This window comes from Elephas maximus, chromosome 21 (genome assembly GCF_024166365.1).
Source record: "Elephas maximus indicus isolate mEleMax1 chromosome 21, mEleMax1 primary haplotype, whole genome shotgun sequence".
Lineage (NCBI taxonomy): Eukaryota > Metazoa > Chordata > Mammalia > Proboscidea > Elephantidae > Elephas > Elephas maximus.
The window spans coordinates 34,967,526-34,988,422 of NC_064839.1; the positions used below are offsets into that span (position 1 = coordinate 34,967,526).

The following is a 20,897-nucleotide window of genomic DNA, read 5'->3' on the forward strand; positions in this document are numbered from 1 at the left end:
GGGCTTTGTAGCAAATTTTTCTAACGCGGTTCCTCAGGAACTCATTGCCAGTTTTAAACCCTGGGGCACTCCGGACGGGCCAGCGTGGGAGGGTGGAGAAAGAGGCAGAGGGCAGCCTCGGCTGTGGCCAAGGGTAGAGCAGGCACGCTGGTCTCCATCAAAGAGTTGGATAACAGAGCGCCTCTGGGAGTGTAAACTGGGCGCCTCAGTCTCCTGTCAGCTTTAAATGCGTCTCCACTGTAGTCGTAAGGCACAGAAACATTTTTCTTCCCGCGCTGCGGAGGTAGCGGAGTGGCCTTTTTTTATCTGGAACTCAGAACCCAGACGTGGGCTGAGCCCTACTGGGAGCAGCTCCAGGAAATCCGGGAGAACGCAGGAGGGCACCAGGGAGGGCAAGAGGGGCTCCACCAGCGCCTTGACCTCTCAGGCCGCGGCCCCACCTGCGAGGGGGCGGAGCCTTGCAGCACTGGGCCAATCAGCACCTACCTGCGCTTACCTGGCCTCCTCCCCATCGCTTCGACGAGCGGCGGTGCTCCAAGGGACTCCAAGAGCTTAACCAAGCGCCAGTCTGCAGTCGCGGCAGCCTCTTCACCTCTCTCTCCTGCCATGAGGCTCTCTAGGGGGCCTTCTGCATCCCTCCTCTTCGTCGCCGTCCTCCTCAAGGTACTCCAACTCCTTACCTTTGGCCGGGCCGGTACTGCTCCCTGGAGGGCGGGTGGGGTCCGCACGCCTCTCGCGTCGGGGAGAGAGCAGGGCTCGGCTCCTCGGGGCCAAAGTAGTGCGGGAAGCTCCGTAAGGACTCTTCAAGGTGGGATATGCAGGACTGGGAATGCCTGTGAACTAGCTCCTATCTTTATCCCGCTTCTCTCGGGCGCAGGTTTGCTGGCCGCGGTGCGCGGCCACCGAACCGTGCCGGGCGGGCTTCGGGGAGGCTGAAGTGACCTTGGAGGCCAGAGGCGCGGAGCTGAAGCCAGGCCAGGTGCTGGGGAAAGGTAAGACCCTCCCGGAGTCCGCCCGAGTGAAGCGGCGGGGCGGGGGCCGTATGTGGTCTGCTCCAGTGTGGCTGGGACGAAGGGCGTCCAGGATGGACCGAGGGACTTCTGGAACCACCTCAAGTCCGGGGGAGGCCCAGAAAGCGCCTTGGGGGCGGGAATGGGGGGACCCGGCAGCTGACAGAGAAGGCGGGAGAGCATAGCGCCCCCTGCCGTCCAATCCCCTCCTCGCCCCGCAGCTGCTGCTTACCTTTACCCCCCCTCCTTCGCGGTGCTGGGCGGGCGCCGTTCTTCTCACCCAGTCCCCACGTGGAAAGCTCCCCCGGCTGGCCCCAGCAGAGGAATGCGCCGTCCACATTCCTTCTCCCACCCCCGCGCAGGTGTGGGGATGCGCTGTGCCCCGGGCAGGCCCCCTTCGCCCCTCTCGGGCCCCCTTTGTGAACTGTGCTTTGTGACTCCGACAGACAGACGGGGTCTGTTTCTCTTCTCGCTCCCCTCCCCCACCCCCTTCTTCCCCAGCAGCTGGAATGCACTCTTAACCCTGCTCTTCCCGGAGGGCTTGTGCCCCTGCCGCCTGCTTGGGAACTGGGCCTGGCACTGGCACACCTGGGCTGGGGCCATCACGCAAGGGAGACACCTCAACCCCAGAGTCTTGGGGCGGGGATGTTAGATCATTTAGTAACCTCGGGGGTATCCCAAGCCAGCAGGTCTTGGGCTACAGGGCGGTGAATGGGAGATCAAAGCACCTTTTTGATCTCCCAATTACTAGGCCCCCCCCCACCCAGTTCAAAAAGTTGAGAGTGGGGGCCGGTTGGTGCAGGGAATCAGTGTACCAAGAGACTACGCAGTTGCCGATTAGTGGGGGCCCTTTCCCCTTTAGGTGGGGAAGATGGGGGGCTTCCTCCATGGGAACAAACCCAAATTCTTAAACAGGGGCGCTTAACCTGGGATCTTTGGGCGTGGTTCCAGAGGATACCTAAAATGCGTTACTGTTTGAGAACTTATGCCTGCATTTTTTCTGGGGAGGGAATCCACAGTTTACCTGGCTTTAAAACAGTTGAGAACTGCTGCCACCTAGCATTTCTCTAATGTCTCCAGCAACGTACCCCACCCCAGGTACCAATTTCCACTGCTTGGCTTGAATGTGGGGGTGCTTTATGATGAGGGGAGGGAATGGCTCTGCTTTGTCTCTCCAAAAGAGGATTGGGGGTCTTGACTCTGCAGAAGCCTTTTTTTCCCCTTTCCCCAAATAACTGCAGATTGACAAAACAACACCAGGCTGGGCCAGACTTCTTAAACCCTGGGCTGTAGGGAGCTCAGGAGAGGCATGAAGAGGTCATGCCTCATAAACTTTAAATTCTTGCGCGCATGGGTTTATTACTGGCTGGCTAACAAACTGCAACTCAGCCAACCTGTAAAAATGTTAACTCAGGCAGGGCCCCAAATCCAATTCCACTTCCCGGAGGAAGCTGTATTGCTAACCAGACCTCTGCCAAATCTACCCCCTCCCCCCGCCCCCCCGCCATTGTCAAGTTTTCTGACTCCAGTCTCCGAGAGCAGGCTGTGGCTTTGAGTGTTGTCTGTGGCTTATCCTTCTTACTGAAGCAAGAAATATCAGATTAGCTGTCACTTCACTAGGCTTGAGGTTGTTGGGGGAAAGCGGTGATTAGGTTTTTGATTTCATGGTCGGGTTGGTGAGAGCTTCCTGGTGATGTCAGGCATTTTAAACCTTTTGAGGAAATTCAGTGTTCTTGGGTATCTGGTTTATGGTTGTGAGAATGGTGTGTTCCCTGCCAGGAGCACACCTGGGTTATAAAACAAAGAGTGAGTTAATGTGCTTGGCTCACCTGGAGTCTCACTGCCCCACGACTGGTTCTTAGAACAAGTTGCCTGGGGAATGGACTGCCAATTTTTTTAAAGTAAAAGTGAGTTTCTGGGCCCAGTTGGTTCGAAATAAATTGGAACTCCCCAACAACACAAAAATAAAATATTGGTATTTCTCCCCCTAGTCTTCAGCTCCTGACACCATTCTACCTCCCTCCTTCCTCCCCCCCAGCTCCCCATCCTCTATACACAGCAGCCACAGACTGGATTCAGTGTTGAAAGAAGTATCCTGAGGGTACATACAAACTCTCAAGTTTGGCAGTTTCCATATTTCTAATGAACAATTGCCCCTGTTGTTTGTCCCTGGGTTATGAATATCATGGGTGTCTATGAAGTTGAGCTCAAAGAAATTATCTGATATAATTAATACCTTGTTTGTATGTGCATCTTCCTCTTCAAAGCCCTTCTACAACTCTGAGCTTGCTTTATCCTCCTAACATTCCCTTGAAGCTGGTAAGGTAAATATTAAACAAGTTGAGCTCTTAATCTCAGAATTGGGACTTCAGAAACACTGTAGCCCAGCCCTGGTAGAGGTCACACTCTCTGATGTGGCCTGTCTCTAGTCTTTATAAACTTGTGAAGAAGGAAGGTCTTAAAGGTTGAGAACTCGTGGCATGGTTTCCTTGAGGGTTCTAGGTATATGCCCAGGACCTGGTATTTAAAAGATGCCCTTTAGGTATTTGCATGAATTGAGACAACCTTGTGAAGGATGGCTCATTTTACAGATGAAACCTAAGTGGTTGTGGCTTCACCAAAGTCTTATCACTGCAGTGGCTGGCCAGCTGGGACTTGAGTAGAAGTTTCTGACTCCTGAGTTCTGCGGCACTTTTTAATACCAGAAAATGGGAGGGGGAGTGGAAGGAAAAAGTAGACTATTAGAGCCCTGAATCCTGCAGCCACCAATAATAAATGCCTACCCCAAGAGCAAAATAAATGAATAAATATATTTTTTAATTTTTTTACCCCAGAAGCACTCAGACTTTTGTAAATAGGGTTTTCCAGAAACATTCCGGTAGAGGGAGCTGACTTGGTGATGGGGGCTTAAGTCAGGTGAAGCTGGGCTTGACTAAGAGTGAGAGGTTACTCTGGAGGGGAGTGGGGCAGGAACATTTTCCTGCCTGGACCCCGCAGTCTGGATTTCAAGTATCCTGTGGAAACATAGACAAAGGAGAGGTGCAAGGAGGAAACTTGAATGGTATTAGTGCAGTGACCTAAAGTGGTCTAACTCCCCCCCCCGCCCAAAAAAAACTCATTGCCATCAAGTCGATTCCGGCTCATAGCTACCCTATAGGACAGAGTAGAACTACCCCATAAGGTTTCCAAGGAGTGGCTGGTGAATTCGAACGGCTGACATTTTGGTTAACAGCCAAGCTCTTAACCACTGAGCTACCAGGGCTCCTAAAGTGGTCTACCCATCCTGAATTGCGAACAATTATTGTGGCCCCTCAGAGGGTTCGACGGACCTTCCGTCAGTCTTTGGGTAAGGTTGAAAGCCAACAGTCTTCAGCTTTGGTAGGATTTTGGGCATGGGTTAACTTCAGATTGGTTTTTGCTCCTTATTTTGGATCTCATTGTAAAAAAATTTTTTTTAAATTTTGGAGCCCCTTCTCTGGGCTATGCCCTCTATTTACATTTCACTTTCAGTAAACACTTATTTACTGTTTCTAGAACTATAGAGCTAAGCAATGAACAAAACAAAGTCTTTGCCCTTGGGGAGCTTACACTCTAATATTAATTTATTTTTCTGCTTATGACTGCCTTGCAAAGCAGGTGAGATAACTTCCCCTCAGCTATAAAATGGGGTTAAGGGACTTGGTGTAAAGTCACTGGGGCAGCCAGCAATAAGACCAGGATTTAAACTCTAGTTATCTGCCTCTACAGCCAGGGGGATTCCACAGTGCCCTATAAATCTGCCACTGAGGAATGAATGTTTGGGAGCCTGGGTTTTGAGACTGGCCAGCTGCCTTCCTAGCTCAGTGGCAGAATAGGGTTGGTTGCTGAAGTCTCTGCCCTACATCACCACTAGCTTGTGCCTGGGGAGCAGGTCTCAAACCTCCAGTGTGCCTTCCCACCTCCTCAAATGACACTCTGTTCCTAGGTTACCCAGTGCAGGGTGTCCTCATCTCCTTGTTTTGTAAGGAAGGCATTACTCATGATGAGCAAGGAGCTGCTAGAGCTGGAAACTAAAGCTCTGCAAAGCGATTAGAGGATGATGGAGAAGATGAAGGGAGAGAAGGGCTTACCCTGCCCAAATCAGTTGAGGCTTCAGTCCTGAGGCTGACTGGTCTCCATTCCGAGAACTAGTGTTATTGGAGAATAACACATGAAGAGATAAGTTCCCAAATGTTTGATGAACTTCACAAACTTAACACACCCACTTATCTAGCATGCAGATCAAGAAACGGCATTGCCAGCACCTCAGAAGCTTCCGCCCGGCAAGACAACCACTGTTCTGACTTCTAATACCATAAATGAATTTGCTTGTATTTGAACTTTAGGTAAAAGAATCATACAGTATATCCTCTTGGATCTGGCTTCTTTCACTGTGCATTGTGAAATTTTTTCATAATGCTACAAAAATAGTAGTTGTAGTGGATTCTCATTGTTATAGAGCATTCCATTATGTGACTATACCACTGTTCTGTTGATGGGCATTTGAGTAGCCCATTTTTTTTTGGCTATTATGAATAGTGCTGCTGTGAACATTCTTGTACAGTCTTTTGGTGAACTTATGTACGTGTGTCTTTAGGTATTTACCTTGGAGTGCAATTGCTGGGCTAACTTGACAGTTAACTGAGGCTCTCAGTACTGTGGTTCTGTACTGGAAGTCCTGAAGTAGCTGAGTCTCTTCTGAATTCTACCACCTCTCACCCCCCTTCAACCTCCTTACGAGATCTACCCCTCCTGGATTCTTGCATCTCAGCTGGGCCTACTCTGAGAGCCAGCAAGTCTTTATTATACACTTATATTATGGGAGAGAAAACCTTCCCTTTATTTGCCCTGGCGCCAGTGCTTGCTACTTCACCCCAAGGTAGAAAGGGAATTTGGTAAGGGTCTTGAATTTCTTGGGTGAGAACTTCTTCCTGTGTGGAGATTTTTATTCTAGCCGGTGTGTGGGTGGGCAGCAGCCTCCTCATTTGGCCAAGGTTGCTGAGTCCAACTTCTCTTGGCGTTAGTATTTCCTCCATCATTGTAGACATAGGGAGGCTCAAGAAACGTTGAATCCTTGATTCAGCAAATATTTATTAGCACTTACTAAGTGCCAAGTACTGTTGTAGGTTCTGGGGGTACAGCAGTGAGCAAAACACGCAACAATCCCAGCCCTCCTAGAGTTTTACCTTCTGGTGGAAGGAGACAGACAAAATAAGTACAATATATGGTATGTGATAGGGTGGGAGGTAGAGAAGGAAAAATATGGGGTCACATAGAAATGGTTGCTGCTGTGTTCTTGGAGGGACCTGGAGGAAGAGATGTCCAAACCAGAGGCTGAGGAAGAGTTAGGCAAAGGGGTTGAGGCACGAGAGTTGGTGAGGAGAGTTCTGTGTTTCCGGCAGCAGGAATGGCATGATGGGTTCCAGGAACATAAATACGTTTGCTTTTGCTGGATCGTGGTGTACAAGGTGGGGAGAGGCAAAAGGAGAAGTAGGCAGGCTGTAGCCCTACTTGGAATTTGTGTTATTCCATAACAGAGGCAACAAGGTGTTTGGGGAAGGCTGGGTATGTGGATGAAGCCCCAGTTGTACCTTCATGGAGACCAGCATCTCTGAAGCTTTGGGTCTTCCCTGGAATGAGAACATTCCCATCTCTAGCATCCCTTCTAGACTCCCCTTCCTGACTTTGTCCTGACCGAAGAGCATTGTCTTCCTCAGTTCGTTTAGTCACTTGGCATTGCCAACCCAGGCAGCAGGGCTAGCAAGGAAGGGCTTTTTTTAAAAAAATCCTGAATACCATTTCTTGAGAGCTTACTGAGTTCTAGAAACTGCATTAAGTACTTTATGTAATAAGCCCCTTTAATCCTCATAGAAGCCCCATGAGGTGGGTGGAACTGGCCCCATTTAACCAGATAGGGAACTTAGGTTTGTAACTTGTCCAAGGTCACCCAGCTAGTAAGTGGTAGAGTCAGTATTTGTACCTAGATTTGACCTCCTGAGTCTAAGGTATTAACTGTTTGGGAGTGCAGGGTCGGGGAGGGAAAGGTTTGAGTCCTCTAGTCCTGGCCAAGCTAGAGGAAGATTGGAAATAGTTAACTTCTGGCTCAAGAGCTTTGCATTCCTGTACCCTCCAGACAGGTCTCTGTTAATCACCAGGAGCTGGAATGGGGGGAGAGCCATCAGCTGAAAGAGCAAGGCTGGCCTCAGTTTAGGATGTGGGGAAATAGGGAGGGTTCAGACACCAGGCCTGAAAGCCACTCACATTGACAGTTCTTAGCCATTCATCTTCTGCGTCTCTGTACCCCACCCCCACCTTCCTTCCTGCAGTAAGGACCTCCCCCCACCCTGTGCTCTGAATAGAGATGGATATACACACACACACACAGAACCAAATCCTGGAACCCTTGTGGTTCTGTGTTACTTAGAGTATCAGTGGTCCACAAATCCTTTAGGCTGACAAAATCTCCTTTAGGCTGCAGCTGCCATGGCCCAGCTGAACTTCGGGGTTCTGGGGTCCTGCTGCTTGCTTGTCTGAGGTGAGCCAAAACACTTCACCCTGAGAAAGAAAGTCATATAAATACTTTTCTTTCTCCTTTTACCTTATCGTTGAATGCATCTATGGCTCTGTCCCTAATGTCTGAAAGAGGGTGCAGAGCCAGGGACACCCAGCCAGGATGTGGAGGGCCTGATTCAATGGGGAAGACTAGTGGGATGCCTCCCTGTCATAACCACCCTAAGGAGGAAAGATCTGTTTTCTCCTAGGACTCTGAGGCATGTCATAGGTTAAGTGGGGAGATGGGGCGTTGAGGAGATAAAATCCCAGGCCTTCCTCTTTCCTCTCAGTCTCAGTAACCCCACTTGTGCTTGTTTAGGACAGTGTAAGATTAGTTTGAAGTTATATCTCTATTACCAAGAAGCCTTGAAAACTTGTGCTGTGGACCAGGAGAAGTAGAGGGTTCATTTTGTCCATAAGTTCTGACTTTTGGGCCTCACATTAACTTAAGAAGTTTTTGATCCCTTAGAATTGTGTACAAGAGTACGTGTGCATTTTTCTGAGAAGATTCCTCTCAAAAATTTGGGGACTACAACATATCCCCCAGCCCCATCCCATCATTTTATAGAAAAGCAGGAACTATGTCCAGAGAAGTGGTTTGCCCAAGATCACGCAGGTCCATTTAGAGGTTCAAACTCTTGTCAAACCCAGCAGTGGGGGTAGGTCTGATGCTGTAAATCTAGGAACAGGCAAAGGGAAGTGGGACTCTAGGCCTGTTTTCTCATCCCAAACTGTGTTGCCTGAGGCAAGTTACTCCTGAAGTCCCAACTCCTAAGTCTATTGTGTGTAGGAAGTTTCTCTGTGGCCTCAGAACTGTGAGGAGGTGGACTGGTTGGGGAGTTAGAAGGCAGGAGTGGGGACCTACTACCATCCTGGGTGCCTTGCTTAAGGCTAGGTGCCTCCTGAGCTGCCTTCTCACTACGAGCCCCATCTTGTTGAAGCTTCAAGCAGGGGGAAAAACAGCTACTTGTGGGCTCCCCACACACAAGCCAGAACAAGACACCAGGCCCACACCCTGCCCTCTCCCTGTGGAGTCTGCTTCTGTTGGGACTTCCCACCAGGGCTTCAAGACCTGCCTTTTTTTTTTTTTGTGGTCTCTTTTCTACTTCTAGAATTCTGCATTCCCCAACTGGGGCTCAACCACACTCCGATTGGTTTACCCCTACCTTTGGCCTCTGAGTCAGTAGTTTGCAAGCTTGGCTGATTATCAAAATTTCCTGGGAGCCTTTTATTTTTATCACCCCTTCCCCCCACATACACTATTTTTATATCGTTTATGTAGGGCTGACTGGTTGGGATTTTAAATTAATACATAAATATATGCTCATGGTACAGACAATTTTTTTTTTTTCAATAAAAATATATGGCACTTACTATACCATACAACAGGTACAGTTCTTAGCATTTTACAGGTATTAACTCATTTAATCCCCTATAATATCCCTGTGAGGTAGGTACCATCGCCAATTTGCAGATGAGGACACTAAAGCCAAAGAGGTTAAGTAACTTGCCCAAAATCACACAGCTACTAAGTAGCAGAGCTTGGAATCATATCTAGACAGGCTGAGCTTGATTCACTAAACTCTACTGCCTCTCAAGGGAAGCAGTTCAGAGATAAACAAATGAAAGTCCTCTTACCAGTTCTACTCCCTAAGGGTAAGCATAGTTAAGGTTAATGTGAATCCTCGTAGACCTTTTTCTGTACAAGAAACTTACGTATGCATGATAGATTTTTTAAACACAAGAATATTGGACTATATCACACATACAAACATTATTCTGCAACTTGCCTTTTTAATTTATTTAATCATAGGCATCATTCCAGATTAAATACACATCGATCTTGTTTTTAACAGCTCCATAGTCTTCCATGTGGTGGATGTACCATGATTTAGTCACTCCCCTAGTTTTATATGTTACAGATGTGGTGGTGGGGAGTTAACATAAAAACTGTTAAGTGTTTGGATTTTTAGAAATCTAATTATCAGAAATCACCTTATTAGGAAAGACTGCTATAGGAAGATGATTGAGCAAATTGTTCATCTTAACCCCATCCAGATAAATTGCCTTTATGTTTTAATAATGCCTTCAAGACAAAGTGTGCAATGAGCATACTGAAGTTATACTATTTAAAAACCATAATTTTTCACACTAACCATTGTTTGATGACTTAATAATCTATTTTGAAGCATTTAAACCACCAAAAATCAAAAGATTTTAGAAGTAAACTATCAAATTTATTAGCACCTGCATTATCTTCCTTAAATGTTGAGAGCTTGAGAATGTGACGTTCAGTCAAAGCAAAAATGCATTTTTTTCCCTAGAAATTTTCTTTAGATTTCAAAATCTAGTTAGCAAACATTTTCGTGAGTAAAAGTTGATTTGCATTCTTAAAGTGGACACTCATTTCTGTTCTTATATTTTCCCCCAATAGAGGCTTAAGTGTTTTTTTCCTTAAACTGAAATAATGTTAAAATAAACAGCTTTGTACAAGGCATTTTGCATTGATGTAAAGGATGTATTCTTGAAGACTTCAAATAATTTGTAACTCCCATGATTCAAGACTTGTGTTCTCATTGAACACATCTGAAGTGTATGTATTTATGGGCATCTGGGGGAGGCTGGGAAGCTTATAATTAACTAATCACTCTACCTTTGAAATTATGTAGCTCCACAATTTTTCTTTAATTTGGAGGGTTTGCTTTTTTTCAGACTTTGCATACAAAATGAGACTTTAATATCTATGGCACAATGTCAAATTTCTACAATTAAAGTTTGCCTAAAATATAACTGTAGTATAATGTAGGTATTCCAGAACACTCTGCCTGAGTTTGAATCTGTTTGTCACATACTAGCTGTGAAACCTTTAGCAAGTTACTTAACCTCTGTGCCTCAGTTTCCTCATCTGTAAAATAGAGATAATAAGGGGGATTGCATAGGGCTCTAATGAAGACTAAATGAGTTAGTGTATGAAACAGCATATAAAAAACCAAAACCAAACCCTCTGCCGTCGAACTGATTCCGACTCGTAGGAACCCTGTAGAACAGAGTAGAACTGCCCCACAGAGTATCCAAGGAGTGCCTGGAGGATTCGAACTGCTGACCTCTTGGTTGGCATCCGTAATATTTAACCACTATGCCACCAGAGTTTCCAAACAGCATATAGAAAGTGAATAAATATTAGATTTAGTGGCTGTAGTATTGTCATCACTGAAATATTTTGTGTGCATATTTCTTTAAGAAGGATTCTTAGAAGTGGAATTGCTAGGTCAAATTCACTTGATTTTTTGACAATTATTGAACACCTTCTTTGTACCAGTCACTGTGCTAGGTGTGGGGATACAGTGATGAGCGAATTCTAACAGACTTTGCCTTTGTGCGTTATACAGACTAGTTGGAGAAAAGGCAATTAGATAATTACAAGTAATTATATAATTACAAATTCTAATAAGCTTTATGAAAGAAAGTTACCCAGAGCCAAGAGAGTTTTTAACATAGGAAACTGATCTAGTTTGGGAGAGTTGAGGGATATTTTCCCTGAGAAAGTAACTTTTGCACTGTATCTGAAAGATATTAGGAGGTAGCTAGACAAAGTTGGAGTAGGAACGGGAGGAGACACTGTTCTAGACAGACAGTAGCATGTGCAAAGGCCCTGTTGTCAGGAGGGCATCCTAGTATGTTTAAGAGGACCAATGTGACTGGAGAGTGGGGGCTGGGGCTGGGCACACTAAAGATTTTGTTTTTTATCCTAAGAACAAGGGCACATCATTGCTGAGTTTCAAACAAGGAAGTGGCCTTATTCAATTTCCTCAAATGTACTGTGTTCTTGCATTTTAATAAGAGTCCACTTTTTTAAATGCAGAGTTTTGCATTCATTTAGGATAAGGATGGTGTAGTATGTACTAAGGTGGTGTAGGGGTAGTGATGGAGGCATGAGTCTTGGTAATTGGTTGGGAAGGGGGGTCTGAGGGAGAAACGGTCAAGGAGGAGGAGGATGCTGGGTAAGTATTAACTGTTAACTGAGATAGTTTTTTATTCTTTATTGTGCTTTAGGTGAAAGTTTACAGAGCAAATTAGTTTCTCGTTAAACAATTAATACACAAATTATTTTGTAACATTGGTTACCAACCAACGATGTGACAACATTCTCCCCTTCTTGACCTTGGGTTCCCCATTTCCATTCGCCCAGTTTTCCTATCCCTTCCCGCCTACTTGTCTTTGCTTTTGGGCCTGTGTGCCCATTTAGTCCCCATATACATGGTTGAACTATGTGTGTTATTGTTTATCTTATAGGCCTGTCTAATCTTTGGCTGGAAACCCTGGTGGTGTAGTGGTTAAGTGCTATGGCTGCTAACCAGAGGGTCAGCAGTTTGAATCCCCCATGCGCTCTTTGGAAACTCTGTGGGGCAATTCTACTGTGTCCTATAGGGTCACTATGAGTTGGAATCAACTCGAGGGCAATGGGTTTTTTTTTTTTTTTTTTTTGAATCTTTGGCTAAAGGGTGGACTTCAGTACTGAGTTAAAAGGGTGCCATATTCTTGGGGTTTCTCCAGTCTCTGTCAGACTAGTAAGTCTGGTGTTTTTTTGTGAGTTTGAATTTTGTTCTACATTTTTTGCCAGCTCTGCCCGGGACCCTTTATTGTGACCCTGCAGTTGGTGGTGGTAGCTGGGCACCATCTAGTTGTGCTATATTCAGTCTGGTGGAGGCTGTGGTAGTTGTGGTCCGTTAGTCCTTTGGACTGATCTTTCCCTTGTATCTTTGGTTTTCTTCATTCTTCTTTGCTTCAGACAGGGTGGGACCAGTAAATGTATCTTAGATGACTGCTTGCAAACTTTTAAGATCCCAGATGCTACCCATCAAAGTAGGATATAGAACAGTTTCTTCATAAACTGTGTTATTCCAATTGAGTTAGATGTCCCTGAAGACCATGGTCCCCAGCCCTCAGTCCAGTAACTTGGTCCTTTTGGGGGTTTGGATGTGTCTATGAAGCTTCTCTGACGTTGTCTTGGGCAAGTAGTGCTGGCTTCCCCAGTATTGTGTACTGTCTTACCCTTCACCAAAATTACCACTGGTCTATTGTCTAGTTAGTATTTTTCCTTTCTCACCCCTTCCCTTCCTCGTAACCATCAAAGATTGTTTCTTTCTGTGTGTAAACCTTTTCATGAGTTTTTATAATAGTGGTCTCATACAGTATTTGTCCTTTTGTGACTGACTTATTTCACTCAGCATAATGCCCTCCAGATTGTTTCATGTCGTGAGATGTTTCGCAGATTCATCATTGTTCTTTATCTTTGCATAGTGTTCCACTGTGTATATGTACCATAGTTTGTTTATTCATTCATCTGTTGATGGGCACTTAGGTTGTTTCCATCTTTTTGCTATTGTGAATAATGCTGCAATGAACATGGGTGTGCATGTGTCTATTTGTATGATGGCTCTTATTTTTCTAGGATATATTCCTAGGAGTGAGATTGCTGGGTCACATGGTATTTCTATTTCTAGGTTTTTAAGGAATGAAGTTGATAATTTTATCATCACCCTCATTTTATAGATGAAGAAACAGGCCCAGAGAGGTTAACTAATTTGACCAAAGTCAGTGGTGGAACTGGAATTTGAGCCCAGACATTCTGGCTTGAGTCTCTGGGATGTTTCTGATGCCCAGATTTTGGCCTTAAGCAGCTGAGTGCATGATATGTTATTTCCTGGGAGAGAGACTCTGGAAAAGGATCATATTTGGGCTAAGGGTGAAGAAGATCATGAGTTTGGACCTGGATATATTAGATTTAAGGTAACTTTAAAGCATCCAAATGGAGATATGGTCAGAAGAAAGATCTGGAGATTTGAAATTCTGATATGTGCTCTAAAGTACCCTCAAAAAAGCATACCAATTTACCTACTCACAGGATATAAATTAAAGGATCGAGAGTTTTAAAAAAACAACAAACTTCCTTCCCAAGCTCTGCCTCCAGAAATTGATTCAGTAGGAGTGATGGGTGAGCTGGAGCCAGGTAATCTGGATTTTTAAGAAAAGTTTTTCAGGTGATTCTGTCAGTTACGTGTGTTGCTCTGTGACAAGACTGTTGTGAAGAGTTGAATGTATAGACAGGAATGAACTGATGAGACTTGAATGAAAGAAGCATAACATTTTGAATTTCAATACTTCCTTGTATGCAGTTGATCCAGTTTTTTCTTTAGGTTGCTGCTGTTATCAGGATTCTGAATGACCTTCACTTTCCTGTCTTTTTGGGTTTTTTTTAGTTACTGCCTCTGATTTTTAATACTTCCTTGTGCTTTTAAAAATACTTTTCGTATACCTTGTTTGATCTTAACCATCCATAATGATAGCCAAGTGTGTTTATGCTCCTATTTTAGAGACTGGAAGTTAATAAGGGCCTATATTTATTGGGACCTCTGGTGGCACAGTGGGTAAGAGCTCAGCTGCTAACCTGTCATCAGTCTGAATCCACCAGCTGCTCCTTAGAACCCTATGGGGTAGTTCTTCTCCGTCCTGTAGGGTCACTTAAGTCAGAATCAACTTGGCAATGAGTATGTACATTTATTGAGTATTGAGTGCTTACTGTTAAACAACTTAAAGATTAAGTGACTTGCCCAAGGCTGCAGGGCCAATGTGAACCACTTTCACTCACTAGTCCCTTAACTACTATCCCAGATCTCCCAGGTTGATCACTAGGCTCTCTGTGGTGGTCTCTGAGGCTTGAGGGTGGGAATCCAAGAGTCAGGCAGCATACCTCATGCCAAGATGTTACAATTGACAGCCATGTTTCAAACTCCCAGAGTGCTATGAAGTGGGGCTCAGCTTGGGTTTCTCTCAGGAGATAATAAGGAAGGACCCAGCTCCCAATGGTAAGGAGGAACCCGAGTAAACTATCTCCTTCCAGAGAGCTTTCTGAGAGGAAAAACTCCCTTAGAAAAAATTGCTTTCTCCTTCTTCAGCAATATGGGGTATAACTTTTCTAGTCAGAGGGGGAAAAATCACAACATTGCATTTTGCTTGCAAATCACATACGTGTTTACTATGAAAAAATTGGAAGATTAACAACACTTAGTTGGTCAACTACCCATAAAGAACCTTTGACTTTTTTCAAATGAAAAAATTCAAATTTTAAATAGATCTTCCAAGTCCATTTCCCTATCTTTCCACCCAAGGCTTCGTCCAGGTTATCTGATCTGAGCGGAGGGCCTGGACTTCATTGCTTATCCAGTAATCTAGCTTCATCTTCTACTTTGGTGGGTCAGAGAAGGGCTCCATGCTGACAGACTCAAATGTCAATCACCCCCATCTGTAGGAAGATCCAGGACCAGGTTGAGCAGAGCATGGACGGGGGCCGTCTGCCAGGAGAAATCACGCTCCACCAGGGTCATGTCCTCCAGGAGCTAGTTGTCTTTATAAAGCCACTATTGTGCCAGTGACCAGTTGTGAATGCCTTCCACCAAGTGCTTCAGTTCCAGCACAGTGCTTGACTCCTTAGTGTCCCTGAAGATGGTGACCTTGTGGTGATGAAGCATCACCAAGACCCCTGTGGTTGCGAGTCACTTGCTATGTTCTCAGGTCTGGTGAAGAAAAGTATGGCGGGAGCTCATGGGGCAGCCTGGGCTGTTTTGTTTGCTGAAGGAGTGGGCCTCCTGGCATGCCCGGGGGCAGCTCCTGAATGGAATCAATCAGCCTTGCGTGGGTCCCCTGGCATGCCTGTCTCCTAAGCAGGCTCCTCATAAGCTTATGCCACTATACCTTGCTGCCCTGCAACCTCTCCCCATTTGTCTTCTCAGATCAGGTCCTGCTCACTGGGTACCATCTTGGTCTTCCTTTGCCTGGAAGATAGTTGGTGGCAGGGTAGAGCCAGACTGCCTTCCGGGTATGGAGGCTGAACTCTGTGTGTCTGTCTCTGTACAAGTATAAAAATATTAATATTTTATGTTTTAATTGTCAGGCTTATGCTATAAATGTCTGTTTTATGACTTTTTTCCTGCTTAATATGCCATGGTTTTTCCTCGGTAGGTTTTCTGTTATGACATTTAAAGGCTGTAGTTAGCCATTTGAATGACTGTAGCACAGCATAATTAAGCATTCCATTGAAAGTTAGATTGTTGATTAGCCATGGATACTGGTGATGGTTGCACAACGTGTTTAATGTAATTGGTGTCACTGAATTATACACGTAAAAAATGTTGAACTGGCAAGTGTTGTTTTGTGTATATTTTTTACAATAAGAAAATTAAATTTTTTAAAAAGTTAGGTTGTTGAGCTTTTTTTTTTTTTTTTTTTTTTAGTTTAAGCAACAGTCATGACCGTCTTCTTGCAGGTATGGTTTTGTCACATCTGGGATGATTTCCTGGCACAATGACTAGGTCAAAGGCTTGTTTATTAATTGCTAGAAAGGTCTTGCCAATTTACACTGTACCTACCCTCCAGCAGTATAGGGCAGCACAATTTCCTAAGTATTCCACAGCACTTGCCTTTTAATTTGTGTTTCTTAGTAAGTGAGCTTTTCTCCTATATGTAGTGTTACTCAGGAAATGCCAGAATCAAGTCAATTCTACGTAATTCTGCCTTTGCCTCCTTACCCCAGCTCCTTAACAGAAGGTAGTGATAATTCTAAAGACAAGTTTGCTTGCTTTATAAGCTAGATAGGTCCCTAAATCAAGCTAGGATGGAAACTTCCTTGACAGTCTCTCCCTGTCCCTCCATACCCCATGTTGCCTTTTGGCCACATCTTCAAACTAATATTACTTTTCCTTTCTAGTCAATGCCCAGAGATCAACAGAGAAGCTGGCTGAGATTAACCACTTGAATCCCTTTATAGATATTTTGTCCCCAGAGAGATGAGTGGTTTTATTTCGCCAGAACATCCAATAAGTTTGGCCATTGGGGCCATATAGCTGCATCTCCATGTCATGGCTGAAAAGACATACTCCTGGCCCTCAAGGGTGCTCCCTTGCAAATTTGGAGGTGTTTAGGCAATTCTAACCTAAGAGCAGACCTGGAACACAACAGGAATGAGTTCTCAGCCTAGTATCCATCAGTTCTTACAAGTCCATTTAAAAAGCTTTCCTTTTTCAAGAGCTCTGGTACCCCAGGAGCTCAACTCTGTTTTCAGCTCAAGGTCTGAACTATTGCCCCATGTGCTCATCAGAGCTGATCAGCTTGCCCCAGGAAAGAGTTAGGCACAAGCCCATTCATGCACCCATGACTTGGCCATGATCTGTGGCCCTGTGGAGCTTGGCTGCAGTCAGGAACAGAAATCAGTTTACTGAGTGGGATGAGTGATGATGAGACCTGGTTTCGGATGAATTTTATTTTGAAACTAGTGATACAAGCTGGTGGTGCCAGGAAGGAACTGGGAGGAAGTTACACTAATGATCTGCCCCAGGGCTTACTGCTTACCAACCTCTCTGTGACTCAGAGAAGGCTGCTCATGTTCCTACAGGTACCCCAGCAAGTTTCCCTGGGCAAGTCAGCTTGTTCATGAGACCTCCATCGTCTGCCTCCCCCAGTAAAGCACGGAGCACCCCTACAAAGCAGCTCTTTCCAAATACAGACTGAGTCAGCTCCCTCTTATGCCCTTTGGTCTTCTTTATCTTCTCTCCCTTGGGTTTCAATCCCTCAGGTAAAGCATATGGCTATAGCTAAATCCTTACCCAGGTGGAGAGGTATTTCTCTGTGGTGCAAAAAGAGACCAAGGCTGGAGTCAGAAAACCTAGGTGAATTGTGAGTAGGCTAAAGGCACCTTTTATTGAAGGCCTTCACTGGGCCAGGTACAATGTGCTGTGCAAAAAAATTAACCCATTTAATCTTTCCAATAACCCTGTGAGATAGGTATTATTATTCCCATTTTCCACTTGAGGAAACCAGGGCTTCAGACCAAACCAAACTGATTTGAAGTGCTGGAGGAAACTAAGCTTACATTTGCTCACACCATTTGTATGGTCAGGTAAGTGGCATTACATGAATTTGAAACAAAGTCTTTTGGATTCCAGATCCCACGAGCTTAATCACTGACTTGCCTTCACTATCTGAACTCCAGCTGCTTTTTGCTTGTAGGGCATTGTATACTTACCTCTTTCAACCCCTGGCAGCCTCTCTTTTCCTGAGCTGTCAGAATAGGGCAGTAATATCCATCGTGCAGACGATTTTGAGAGGATTTGGATAGGAAAGCACTTAGCTGGGTGTCTCAGGCAGAGTTGGGTTTGAAGCTTGTTCTTGCCTGCCTGAGTTCAACTCCCTTGATGGTGTTCTGCATCCAGCTGAATATGGGTTAGAGCTGATGGGGCCAGGCCCTCTGATGCAACTGGAATATGTGCCCTGAGTGGGAGGCATGTATACCAGTAGTACGTGACTATTGGCTTTCCCCTGATTCTTGGCACTCTCCCCTCTAAGAATAGGTGGACAGCCCAGATACTATGCTACAAATGTTTGGAAACGATTAATAGTGGAAGTGTACCAGCAGACTCTTGAAATTAATATGTGTTAAGAGAAAACTTGGGCCTACAGAAAAATAGACAAAGAAAACAAGTTACTGGTAATTCCAATCATTGGGAAAGCTCATTTCCTTCCAGTCTTTTTTTCTGTGCATATTTAAATATATACGCATTATACATGTACGGTATATGCGTTTTATATTCTGCTTATTTTGTTTTACCTCACAGCATAAGAATGTCCCTAGATAATTTTAAAACTCTGTTATAAGTCATTTTGCACAGCTGAGTAAATAACCCATAGAGTGAGAGAACTACAGCTTATTTAACTCTTGCTCTCTGTTTGACATGATTTAACCTTTGCCACATATCCTTCCTGGTCCTTCTAGCCTAAGGCAAAGCAAGATGTCCCAGAAGAGTTTGCAAAGCTGGAGGTAAAAGACAGAGCCACTGTGGGGATCTCATGGCCCCTGGGACCTGGAGCTGAAGCAGGCCTAGATTCCATTCTCCCCTTCCCCCCCCACCACTGACTGAGCATGTCACAGCCCAGGAGTCCTCAGTGGGGATGTCGTCATGGAGGCAGTGCTGGTTTCTAAGCAATCTTTTCTTTCTCACAGGCACATTCCGGCCTCCCCACAAAGGAGCCTGCTCTATGTGTGAACTTGGGCTGCTGCCTGGCACTGGGGCTCTGGGGGACTGAAGGCAGATATTTGAGGGGGCACCCTTTAAGCCTCTTTTGCCCCCTTCTGGTCACTCTCCCCAAAAGGTGACTGGTGTCTAAACTTCTTTCACCTAACTTAGTTTTGTGTTTGTGAACTTCTTATCAGTGGAGTCATATGTGTGTCCTTTCTTGTATCTGGTTTCTGTTATCCAGTCTTATGTTTTATGACGGTTCATTCATGTTGTTGCACATACCTGTAGTTGATTCATTTTGTTGTCTGAGCCTCTGTTTCTGTCCGTTCTATGTTGATGGACGTTGGGCTGTTTTTATTTTTCAGCTATTATGAATGGTGCTGCTGTGAACCTTCTAATACATGTCTTTGGGTGAATATATTTTTGTTGGGTCTGTACATCAGAGTGGAATTGCTGGGTCTTGGAGAATGTATGTATATTCAGTTTTTTGTTTTTTAAATAATATTGTGTTTTTGGTGAAGATTTACACAGACGTTTAGGTTGCCATTCAACAATTTCTATGCAAATTGTTCAGTGGCGCTGGTTTCATTCTGTATATTCAGTTTTAGTATACACTGCCAAATGTCTTTCTAAAGTGATTATACCATATTATACTTCCACGTCAGACTTCTACTTTACGACATTATACTCTTGTGAACTATTTGAATACTTTATCATTTCACATTGCTTTTGTAAGTTAAAAAAAAAGCCAAACTCATCTATTATCCTTTATATTATGGAAAGATTATTTTTATACTAAAGTAGTAATCATAATAAAAATCTGAGACTAAATGACAGCTTTTCCAAAAAGGATGGTTGGGAGACCTTACCCCATGTTTACATGTACACTGTACTGTTCTTGTGGTCCTTTTTTGCTGTAACAAAACTGAGAGCACTAGTGTCTGGGATGGCATTAAGGGAAGTACTGGGCTGAAATGTAATGCTGATGGGGCAGGGCCCAGGCTGTGGCCCCTGGCAGACCCCGTGATCTCATGGTTTGGCCACCAGGAAGGGCAGGTAAGAACATTGGCCATGCTCATGGATAAGAAGACTTAATATTGTGAAAATGTCAGTACTACCCAAAGTGATCTATAGGTATAATGTAATCCCAGTCCAAATTCCAACAGCATTCTTTAATGAGATGAAAAACTAATCACAAACTTTACATGGAAAGGAAAGAGGTCCTGGATAATTAAAGCATTATTGAAGAAGAGGAACAAGGTAGGAGGCCTCACACTACCTGGTCTCAAAACCTACTATATAGCCACAGTAGTCAAAACAGCCTGGTACTGATACAATGACAGACACATAAACAAATGGAACAGAATTGAGAACCCAGAAGTAAATCCATTCACCTGTGGACAGCTGGATCTTTGACAAAGGGCCAAAGGCCATTAAATGGGGAAGAGACAGTCTCTTTAACAAATGATGCTGGCAAAATTGGATGTCCATCTGTAGGAAAATGAAACAAGACTCATACCTCACACCACACACAAAAGCTAACTCAAAATGAATCAAAGACCTAAATAGAAAACCTAAAACTATGAAGATCATGGAAGAAAAAATAGGGACAATGTTAGGGGCCCTAATATATGGCATAAATAGAATACCAAACATAGCTAAAGATATACAAATGGCAGAAGATAAACTAGATAAATGGGACCTCTTAAAAATTAAACACTTATGCTCACCAAAAGGCTTCTCCTAAAGGATAAGAAAAGAACCTACAGACTGGGAAAAAAAAATTTGGCTACAAAATACCCGACAAGGGTCTTATCTCTAAAATTCATAAAAAACTTCAATACCTCAACAACAGAAAGATGAACAATCCAATTAAAAAATGGGCAAAGGATATGAACAGAGACTTCACCAAAGAAGACATTCAGAGACTAACAAACACATGAAGAAATGCTTGAATCATTAGCCATTAGAGAGATGCAAATCAAAAGTACGATGAGATACCATCTCACCGAGATGATAATGATGCTAATTAAAAAAACAGAAAATAAAAAATGTTAGTGAGGTTGAGGGGAGATTGGAACAGTTATACACTGCTGGTGGTAATTTAAAATGGTACAACCACTATGGAAAACTGTAGAAAACCAAACCAAATCTGTTGTCTTCAAGTCAATTCTGACTCATAGCGACCCTACAGGACAGAGTAGAACTGCCCCATAGGGTTTCCAAGAAGCAGCTGGTGGACTCGAAC

General features: G+C 44.4%; 1 protein-coding gene across 3 annotated transcripts in view; it reads left to right on the forward strand.

The window, feature by feature from the left end:
- Positions 1–492: 492 nt before the first annotated feature.
- Positions 493–20,897, forward strand: part of CDH3 (cadherin 3) — a 44,508-nt gene continuing 24,103 nt past the window's right edge. Inside the window, exons 1-2 of one of the 3 annotated variants that reach the window (XM_049864548.1) lie at positions 493–663; positions 878–992. In XM_049864548.1, coding sequence (XP_049720505.1) covers positions 607–663; positions 878–992 — 172 coding nt within the window. In that variant the 5' untranslated portion in view covers positions 493–606. Of the gene's footprint in view, positions 664–765; positions 809–877; positions 993–20,897 lie in introns of those variants that run through there. The other 2 variants (XM_049864547.1, XM_049864549.1) reach the window with 2 other exon arrangements.